The sequence below is a fragment of the Gekko japonicus genome, unplaced genomic scaffold (assembly GCF_001447785.1).
Source record: "Gekko japonicus isolate JY-2015 unplaced genomic scaffold, Gekko_japonicus_V1.1 scaffold505, whole genome shotgun sequence".
NCBI classification, from domain to species: domain Eukaryota; kingdom Metazoa; phylum Chordata; class Lepidosauria; order Squamata; family Gekkonidae; genus Gekko; species Gekko japonicus.
This window is the reverse complement of record NW_015169788.1, coordinates 39119-48361: the sequence shown is the minus strand read 5'-3', so window position 1 is coordinate 48361 and position 9243 is coordinate 39119. Positions and strand designations below refer to the sequence as shown.

General features: G+C 55.9%; 2 protein-coding genes across 2 annotated transcripts in view; one reads left to right on the top strand and one right to left on the bottom strand.

The window, feature by feature from the left end:
• The first annotated feature begins 1578 nt into the window (after window positions 1-1578).
• Window positions 1579-5153, top strand: LOC107115297 (cytochrome c1, heme protein, mitochondrial). The gene is made up of 6 exons (XM_015416979.1): window positions 1579-1782; window positions 3141-3267; window positions 3496-3653; window positions 3868-4028; window positions 4141-4241; window positions 4826-5153. Exons 1-6 carry the CDS (start codon window positions 1595-1597, stop codon window positions 4928-4930), a joined length of 840 nt encoding a protein of 279 aa, XP_015272465.1. The 5' UTR covers window positions 1579-1594; the 3' UTR covers window positions 4931-5153.
• A 151-nt stretch (window positions 5154-5304) lies between these two features.
• Window positions 5305-9243, bottom strand: part of LOC107115281 (ranBP-type and C3HC4-type zinc finger-containing protein 1-like) — an 11103-nt gene continuing 7164 nt past the window's right edge. The window contains exons 6-7 of the mRNA XM_015416958.1: window positions 8077-8220; window positions 5305-5770 (exon numbers count right to left, since the gene is read on the bottom strand). Coding sequence (XP_015272444.1) covers window positions 5690-5770; window positions 8077-8220 — 225 coding nt within the window. The 3' untranslated portion in view covers window positions 5305-5689. The remainder of the gene's footprint in view (window positions 5771-8076; window positions 8221-9243) is intronic.

The following is a 9243-nucleotide window of genomic DNA, read 5'->3' as shown; positions in this document are numbered from 1 at the left end:
GGGGGGGCTGCTGGGCGGGGGGGGCCCGGGGGGGGGGGGGGGAAGGCGGGGGGGGGGCGCCCGGGAGGGATCCCCTCGCCCTCCGCCGCGGAGCGCCCTTGGACCGGGGTGAGCGCCTCAGCCGGGTCGCCCTGCGGCACCGCGCCGGCGTGGCGGAAGCGGGCAGGCGTTTTTAGCGCCGGCTGGCCCTGGGGACACACACAATCACACACACGCCCCCGGCCGCCCACGCTCCCCACTCCGGGGCATATGCGGGGGGGGGGAGTTGCCAGTTCGGTGCAGGGCTTAAGGGCGCAGAGGACCCTGATCTGGGAGGAACCGGGTCTGAGTCCTCACTCCTCCACTTGCAGCTGCTGGATGACCTTGGGCAAGCCACAGTTCTGAGAAGAGCCGTTGCTGTCAAGAGCTCTCTCAGCCCCGCCTCCCTCACAGGAGGGTGCCTGTTGTGGGGAGGGGGAGGGAAAAGGAGTTTGTCAGCCGCTCTGAGACTCCCTTCGGGTAGTAAAGGGCCATGGGGGATAAATCCAGTCTCCTCCTCCTCTTCTTCTTCCACCAATGGAGCCAGTCTAGTGTAGTGGGAGAACCGGGTTTGATTCCCCCGTTCCTCCACTGGCACCTGGCTGGATGACCTTGGGCAAGCCATAGTTCTGCCAGAGCCGTTCTTGAAAAAGAGCCGTTTCTGTCAAGAGTTCTCTCAGCCCCACCTGCCTCCCAGGGTGTCTGTTGTGGGGAGGGGAAGGGAAAGAAGTTTGTCAGCCAAATTCATCTCTTCCTCTTCTTCTTCTTCTAATCTGGGAGAGCCGGGTTTGATTCCCCACTCTTCCACTTGCACCTGGCTGGATGACCTTGGGCCAGCCATAGTTCTGACAAGGGCTGTCCTTGGAAAAGAGCTGTTTCTGTCAAGAGCTCTCTCGGCCCCACCTACCTCACAGGAGGATGTCTGTTGTGGGGAGGGGGAGGGAAAGGAGTTGCTCTGAGACTCCCTTGGGTGGTGAAGGGCAGGTGGCTGGGGGGAGTGCCCTTGCCCCTCTCCCCCCCCCAACCCGGCATGGCCTTGTTTGACACATGCCAGTGGCGTGGCCGTGGAGCCAGGTGGTGGCCGGGCTGCAGAGGGCAAGATCTGTGGGGGCAGAGTGCAGCATCCCCGTGGGAGCTCCTCCCAGAGGACACTTGACAAGGGGAGGGGGGGCTTCCCGGTGGGGCTGGGAAGACACCGCAGCCCCATGGGGAGTTTGAGGTGCTGGGAGAAGACAGCTGAGGGGGGCGGGGGGGCTCCCTTGCCTCTGGACACCCCCCCCCCCGGTCAGTCTGGCCAGGCGAGGCATGTCCTGCAGGGGTGAGGGAGGGGAGGCCTCTGTGGCTTGGCTCCGCTTTGGGCTGCTGGGGAAGTGGTCGGGCCACTCTCCGCACCAAGCAGCTCCTTCACTTCCGGTTCTGATGGTGGGCGAGTTGGAGGCCTGGTGGGGTGGGGGGGGAGCTCCTGTCGGTTCAGCCACCCTGGGCAAAGGCCTCCCCCGGGAACCAGGCAGTATTTGGGTCCCCCTCCCTGCTGGTCCTTGCATCACATCCTGTCCTCTTTTTCTTCCAGGCTAACATGGCATCTCTGCCTCGTCTCCCCCGGGGCAAGAAGGTGGCCCTGACCACCTTGGGTGTGTTGACGGCCGGCGGAGCGGGCCTGGCCTTGGCCCTTCACACGGCAGTGAGTGCAGGGGAGTTGGAGCTGCACCCCCCCAACTACCCCTGGAGCCACGGTGGTATGCTGTCTGCCTTGGATCACAGCAGGTGTGTTTTTTCTGGGGGGGGAGCTTTGCTCTCCCTTTTGCAGAGGACAGTGCCAGAGCATAGACCTGCCTCCACCACAGTGGAGTCCCTCTGCCTTGTTCCCATTCAGCCCTGTGGAGTTTTCTCAAATGAGGACAGAACTCCTCCCCAATCTCAGAGGCAGAGAACTCAGAATGACCTTTGACTCCTCCCACAGGCAGGCCACAGCCCAGGGAACTCTCCTGTCTCTGGACACACCCATGGGCTGCCCTTTCCTTTCTGCCCTGCCTCTCTTTGGGGGGGGGGGGGGGGGGGTCAGGCTTCACCCCTCTGGGTTACTACAGTCGTGTTCTTTTGTTCTCTGCCAAAGAATTTCACCATCATTGCTGGTCCCTGGCCCTCCTCCAGAGGTGTGAAATAACTAGAAAATTTAAAGCCATGGAGAAAACCAGAAATTTAGGGGGAAACATTTGCTGTATGTTTCCATCAAACCTGAACTTCTTTGACTGATTTAGCAACATAAGATGTATCATTTATAACCTGGCATATTTGTGGTCCTTAAAAGTGTGCATAAGTGTCTTCATTTTCAGTAAGAAAATATGCAGCGATACCCGGTACTTGAGAGAGAGTAGCAAACTGCTGTACCCTCTGCTGCCTGGAGACATCATGCATCATAATTTTTGTCACTTGAAGGGTAGGAAAAATTAAAATTAAAGGCAGAAAAAGAAATTCTATAATGAAAGTATGTAAGTTGGACAGAAGCTCTCTCGTATTGTGAGCATACATGTGATATACATATTACTGTATATTTATTGTGGCAAATAGTCACATTTAAATAATTATGTTCTTTACAACATTGTGTATTGTATACATAGTAATTATCTAAAGTCGTAAAATGTATTATGGGTAAATTTTCATCCTATACATTGTGAGTAAAAGCTAGTATTAAAAACATATAACTTATATCAAAAGGAAAAAGGAATTCCTAGGGTTTTAGTGCCACACCAGATTTCCCAGTTTTGGTACTGCACAAATTGAAGAAGTCCCCAGACCGTTTTGAGTGGAAAGTGCTCCTCTTAAGTATTTCACTGGTTCCAAAATAATATACTTGGATGGGAGTTTTTCCAGTGCAGGAGGGGGCAGGGAAAACCCTTTTTTGAACTTTCCATGTTTTCCCTCCTGGGCCTTCCCATCCCTGTTCTCCTGCTATATGGCTATCTGTTGAAAGCCAGACTGAGCATCCTTCGCTTGTGTTGTGAAGGGAGAGCCTTTTCACCTCCCCTCCCACGGGAGGCTTCCTTATTGCCTGCTTCGGTGTCCCTCCAGGGCTGTTGCCCACCCCCTATCCTTGCTGACGGCCATTCTCTCCTTGCTTCCAGTGTCCGGCGCGGCTATCAGGTGTACAAGCAGGTATGTTCCGCTTGCCACAGCATGGACTACCTGGCCTTCCGCAATCTGGTGGGAGTCAGTCACACAGAAGCTGAAGCCAAGGCCTTAGCAGAAGAGGTACGTGCCGTTCGCCCTCTCCGCCAGAGTGTTGGGGGGGGGGCGTCCAGGCCCTCGTGCAGAGGAGCGAGTGGGGGGTGGGTTGGGGTTGCGAGACCAAATCCTGCTTTTCGGGCCCACATGATGGGGAACACCAATTCACACTCCAGCGGGTGGGGGGGGGTGGCTCATCTGGTTGGTCGGGGCTGGGGAAGCTCCTGCACTCAAGATTGGCTCGTTCCACTGCAGATTGAGGTGCAGGATGGACCCGATGAAAACGGCGAGATGTTTATGCGTCCCGGCAAGCTTTCCGATTACTTTCCCAAGCCTTACCCCAATCCTGAAGCAGCCAGGGCAGCTAATAACGGGGCGCTCCCCCCGGACCTCAGCTATATCGTCAATGCTAGGTAACGTGGGCAGCAGAGACACCCATGCACAGGGACTGTCTGCCCAGGGAGGGGGGCAGATTGCCGGCTTTGAGCAGGAGCAGCAGAGGGTCCAGCGTCTCCTACCTCACAGGGTGTGTGTTGTGGGGAGAGGAAGGAGATTGTCAGCTGCTCTGAGACTGAAGGGCGGTGGTAGAAATCCCATCTCCTCTTCTCCTGCATCCTTCTGTTTCAGGCATGGCGGAGAGGACTACGTCTTCTCCCTTCTCACTGGCTACTGCGATCCCCCCACCGGGGTGACGATGCGGGAGGGGCTGTACTACAACCCCTTCTTCCCTGGGCAAGCTATTGGTATGGCCCCACCTATCTACAACGAGATCTTGGAATTTGAAGATGGTAAGGGGGCAGGGCGTGGCCTCTCCTTGAGGCTGAGGGTGGGCTCTCGGGCATGCGCCCCAAGAGGGCTGCGCTCCCAGGCTGACCCCTCTGGCGCTCTGGCTTCCTGCAGGGACCCCGGCCACCATGTCACAGATCGCCAAGGACGTCTGCACCTTCTTGCGATGGGCAGCAGAGCCGGAACACGACGACCGCAAGCGGATGGGCCTCAAGGTCAGTCTGTCCTGTCTGCCTCTGTCTTCAGAAGGCCTCGCGGGGCTCAGGGTCCAGCTGGAAGGGGCCGGCTAGCCTCCCGCAAGCAACAGGGTGTCCTCGTGCTTTTTCAACCTGCGGGCACCTCTGGAATTCTAACAAAGCACAGTGGGTGTGGAGCCGGCCATAAAATGGCTGCTGCCAAAGCAGCGTTTCAAAAAAAATCTGCCCTGCCCATCAAATGTCTGGTGGCCAATCAGAAGGCTTGCAGCTCAGAAGCCCCGCCCCCGTGGGAACTAGGTTGGGGACCCCCCAGGGGCCCGAGAACCCCTGTCCAGCCCCCAAACTGGTTCTCTCCCCTCCTGTAACCTAAATGTTCCGGGAGCAGCACAGAATACAGGTTGGGCTCCTTCCTTGTGACGGTCCTTAAAGTGAAGAATAGATCACACAGCACCACCACCACCCCCGGGTCTCCCCATTTCCAGGTTAAAGATGCATCCTGTTCTCTCGCTCTTTCCTCAGAGGATTTGTTTTTAAGACTCCCCCCCCCCTCCCCCGTTTGTTTCTGAGGGATTGATGCCTTCTCTCCCTCCCTCCCCCCCCAGATGCTGCTGATTGCGTCCTTGCTGCTGCCCCTCACTTATTACTTGAAGCGGCACAAGTGGTCAGTCCTCAAGAGCAGGAAGATCGCCTTCCGGCCTCCCAAGTGACCTGTCCAGGGGGCCTGGACCGACCGACCGACCTCTACTGCCTGAGGGGCACCGCCTCTGCCGCCCTGGGAATGTACGTACGGGCTGGCAGGCGGACGGGCGCTCCTCTCCAGTGCGGTTTCTGTTATTTAACGTCTCTCCATCCGTGCAGTCACCCGTGAAGCCTTGGGAAGGGACCCTGGGAACCCAGGGGTGGCAGGTGCCCAATAAACACATGTCTTCAACCAGACCGGCCTCTGTCTTGAAATCCAGCCGCGAGCAGGCAGGGTGGTGCGCCTGGGAGAGAGGACGGTGACCCTCGGCACCCTGCCCCCAGTCCCCGAAAACAGCTCCAGCAGATTCACAGTGTTTACACCTTTATTGAATGGGTCTTCCGCCCGTCTGTGCAGCAATGTACATCTCGAGCCCTTCCGCGGCCCCGCTCTCCTGCCTGGGCCCCTGTTCTCTCTGTCCAGGGGCTGGGGGCGTCCGTGCCCTTGGCATGAGATCAGGGTGGTGCAGAAAGGGAAGGGGGAGGAAGGGCGCCCGGGAGAACTGACCCGCCCCTGACGCTTGTTTGTGGGGGTGCCACCCTTTGGGGGAAGATCAGCCTCCACCCCAGCTCTGGATGGAGGATGCATTCGTCAGCCACTACAGGGTTAAAAAGTCCAGTGTGGGAAGACCTGGGAGGGAGGGAGGATCCTCAGTCTCCAGCGAAGCCCCACCCACAGTAGTTCGGGCGGGGGGGGGGCTGTGTCTTTCTCTCCTGGCAGCAGGTGCTCAGTGGCAGTTCTGACAATTGGGGTGGCACCTCTGCCCATCTGCGTTGCACCGGCAGCCTCCGCTGGTGTCCCCAGGACCCTGCAGGGAAGGAGAATGAACGCATCGGGGTGGGTCAAAGCATGCCAGGACACACAAGCACCACACTACACCAGAAGGTGACAGGTCAGCCTCCAGCAACCATCCCAACCACACCAAACAATCCAATGTCTGTAGCCAAGCCCGACACAGTCACATCAGGTCTAACCCCTCAGTCAGAGATACTCACTTGAAGGATCTACAACAGGCATTCTTGCAACTACAGTGTCCTCCTGATATGGTGAGAACAAGAAGCCCAAAGAAAATGACAACAGGACACCACTGGTGGTCACATACAGCTCAGAACTCAACAACTTTTCACCCGCAAGGTTAAGCAACAGTAACATGGACTCTGGTACCAAGGCCTGCAACACCAGCCAGACCATCTCAGGTTCCGACTCCTGCTCATCCTCTGATGTGATTTATGCCATCACGTATCAGCAATGCCCTTCCACCCTCTACACTGGACAGACAGGCCAGTCTATATGACAAAGAATAAATGGACAGAAGTCTGACTTTAGAAACCACAATGTTCAAAAACCAGTGGGGGGAACATTTTAACCTTCCAGGACATTCAGCTGCTGACCTACAAGTAGCAGTTCTCTTACAAAGGAATTGCAACTGATAATGAAGCGCAAGGCAGTGAATCCTCCTGGACTGAACTGAGACCTAGGTTTCCCGTCTCATTACCAATGCTCATTTCTCCACCCCTACTTGCCTCTCTACATTATCACATCTAGTATCCAATTATGCCTGCTATTGTCATTCGGCATATGAAATCACTCTGAGATATTAGGAAAAGTGATACTGGAAAAAGTGAGCAGGGACTCACAGAAGCTCATACTCTGCCACAAATTTTGTTAAGTCTTTAAGGTGCTACTGGACTCTTTTCTACATGTCAGGACTGTTAACCTTACACGTCCTTCCCCAGCCTTGAAAAGAACCCGGCTTGCGCAGAGAAGGAAGCTGTCAATTCTCAGGTTCTCCATCTGAAAGGGGGACACCCTCCCCCCAATAACATCCAGCCTGCAGGAACATTTTGGAGAGCTTGACAGCTTACATCCTGTGCTATGATATGGTTTGGTCTCACATGGTATTTCCCACCGTTCTCTTCGAAACTACCCAAGGCAGCTAACAGACCCAAATGAAGCATCCTAATAAGAGATGAAAATGAAACGTTCAGCCAGCAATTAACAAAGCAGCCCCCAGTTTCAGGTCTCTCTATGGGTCAGCGCCGAGGAGGCGAGGCTGGGCAGGTGGGAAGCCCTTTCCTCAGGAAGTGTTTGCTGCCACCTCCTGCATGGCTCCCTCTCTCGCCTCAATGCCCCTGGCTGGAGAGGCATGCCAGAATTTGACGCCAAGACAAACTGCACTTGCGACCCTCTCAAGTGCAACTTTTCTTTTGCAATGCAGAGCCCCGCCCCCTCCCTCCCTCCCGAGCCTCACCAGGCACTGGCCCTGCCCTTCCAAGTATAACTTTCCAGTCACAGGGCTGGGCTATAAACAAGGCTTTTAGAAAAACGCCGAACCAGCACTCTGTACAGGCGACACCTACAGGACCCGGGAAGGAGTAAGAGATTCCGATGTCTACAAACGTTTCCTTGGTGCCCTGCTGTGGCAGTGAATCCCCCAAGCCCCTCCGGGGATCATGGCTCAGGCCCTCGGCTGCCACTGTGCGTGCAGAAGGCCTGGCTGGGCTCAGCCCCCCGCTATTTAAAGGAGCAGGCGGCAGGCGCTCAGACAAGCCTCCGCCCGACACCCCGGGGAGCCTCACTCCCCCCGGCCCCCCCCAACCCGGGGGGGGGGGGGGTCTCATAAGGCAGCTTCAGATGTAGAGGAGGAGGAAATCAGCCGTTCCGGGCAAGAAATGAGACAGGAAAAAAAATAAAGGGGCAAGCAAGGAGGGGGCAACGCGGCACCCACTCGCCGCAGAACCATCGGACAAGGCTGGCAAAGGGGCAGGCCCTGTGCCAGGGAGGCAGGGCGGCTTGCAGTGCCAGCCAATGTTCCCTCTAAGCTGTGGTGTCTTGTGAGCAAAAATCCTACTCTGGGAGCAACTGGCATTAAAGTTGTCAGTGAGCGACTTGGCTGCTGCATCAAATAGCTTGCTCTGAGCTAAGAGAAAAATGCGTGAGCCGGAGGCTAAAACACTGTGAACTAGTTAACACTGACTCAGTTTAGAGGGAACACTGGTGCCAGCCTGTTCCTGGTGCAGAATTTGGCTAGTGGGGTGGGGGGGTGGGGAGGCCTCTGGCCACCCACTGATTGGCCCTCTGCTCCAACTGGTCTCCCCCGCCCGGCATGCTCACCCCTGGCCCCCAGCGGGGCCCTTTGGTCACCCAGCAGATCTCGGTCTGGCAGACGGGGCAGCGGAGCCAGTCGCAGCCGCCCTTCTTCTGGACCACGATGCGGCAGACGGGGCAGTGCATGGCCTCCCCCAGTTGCACCAGCATCTGGAAGGGGGAAGGGGGGGGGAGAAGCAGTTACAGGCGGCCTGGCAGGAAACGGAGCCCAGCCACAAAAAACAGACCAGGCGGGCACCAAGAAGAAGCTGTAATCAAAGGCAGAATTGTTAGGCATTGAGGGGCAGGGGGGACAAAGTTTCTACAGTAGGGAGCCAGTTTGGTGTCGTGGTTAAGTGCACGGACTCTAATCTGGGAGAACCAGGTTTGATTCCCCACTCCTCCACTTGCACCTGCTGGATGACCTTGGGCAAGCCGTAGTTCTGACAAGAGCTGTCCTTGAAAAAGAGCCGTTTCTGTCAAGAGCTGTCTCAGCCCCACCGACCTCAAAGGGTGTCTGTTGTGGGGAGGGGAAGGGAAAGGAGTTTGTCAGCCGCTCTGAGACGCTGAGTGAAGGGTGCCTCACCAAGCTCAACAGCCCTTGGATAAGAGGGCAGGTTCTCCTATGGATTAAGAACTGGTTAAATGACAGGAAGCAAACAGGGAGAAATAAATGGGCAGTTCTCAGGGAGGAGGGAAGAGAGCATTGGGGTCACAAAGCACCTGGAATTAGGGCAGACCCCCTGAAGAAGGCCTACGCAGGCCAAAACACGTCAGGTCAAGTCCATTGGCCCTCGTGTGTTAGATTCTGGTATTTTTACATTGGGCCCTTATATATTTTTAAAATTCTTTGTTAATAAATACACGCATCTTTTTATATACTATATATATTAAGCTTTTATTGTTGGCCCTCTTTTCTATTTGACTAACCTTTTCAGGTTCTGGATCCCAGGTTTCTAGGTTCGGTTTCTCCCCTCCCCTTTTTGTCCCACAAAGTTATTTAGGACAGTTAAAACCAAGGCTGACTGTGAAGAGGTCCAGGAGGGAGGGTCTCCACAAATCGGGCGAGTGGGCAACAATATGGAAAATGTTTAGTGTAGGTATGTGTAAAGCGATGCGCACTGGAACCAGAAATCCTGACTCCCAAGTCCAGGCGAATGGAGTCTGAACCTTCTTGAGACTGAGAGGGAAAGA

What these genes read in the sequence shown, in the direction of transcription:
- LOC107115297 (XM_015416979.1), top strand. Translation starts at nt 1,595, where the DNA reads ATGGCATCTCTGCCTCGTCTCCCCCGGGGCAAGAAGGTGGCCCTGACC. An exon ending in CCAAGGCCTTAGCAGAAGAG is followed by an intron (nt 3,268 to 3,495) that starts GTACGTGCCGTT and finishes GTTCCACTGCAG; the next exon opens with ATTGAGGTGCAGGATGGACC. An exon ending in GCAAGCGGATGGGCCTCAAG is followed by an intron (nt 4,242 to 4,825) that starts GTCAGTCTGTCC and finishes CTCCCCCCCCAG; the next exon opens with ATGCTGCTGATTGCGTCCTT.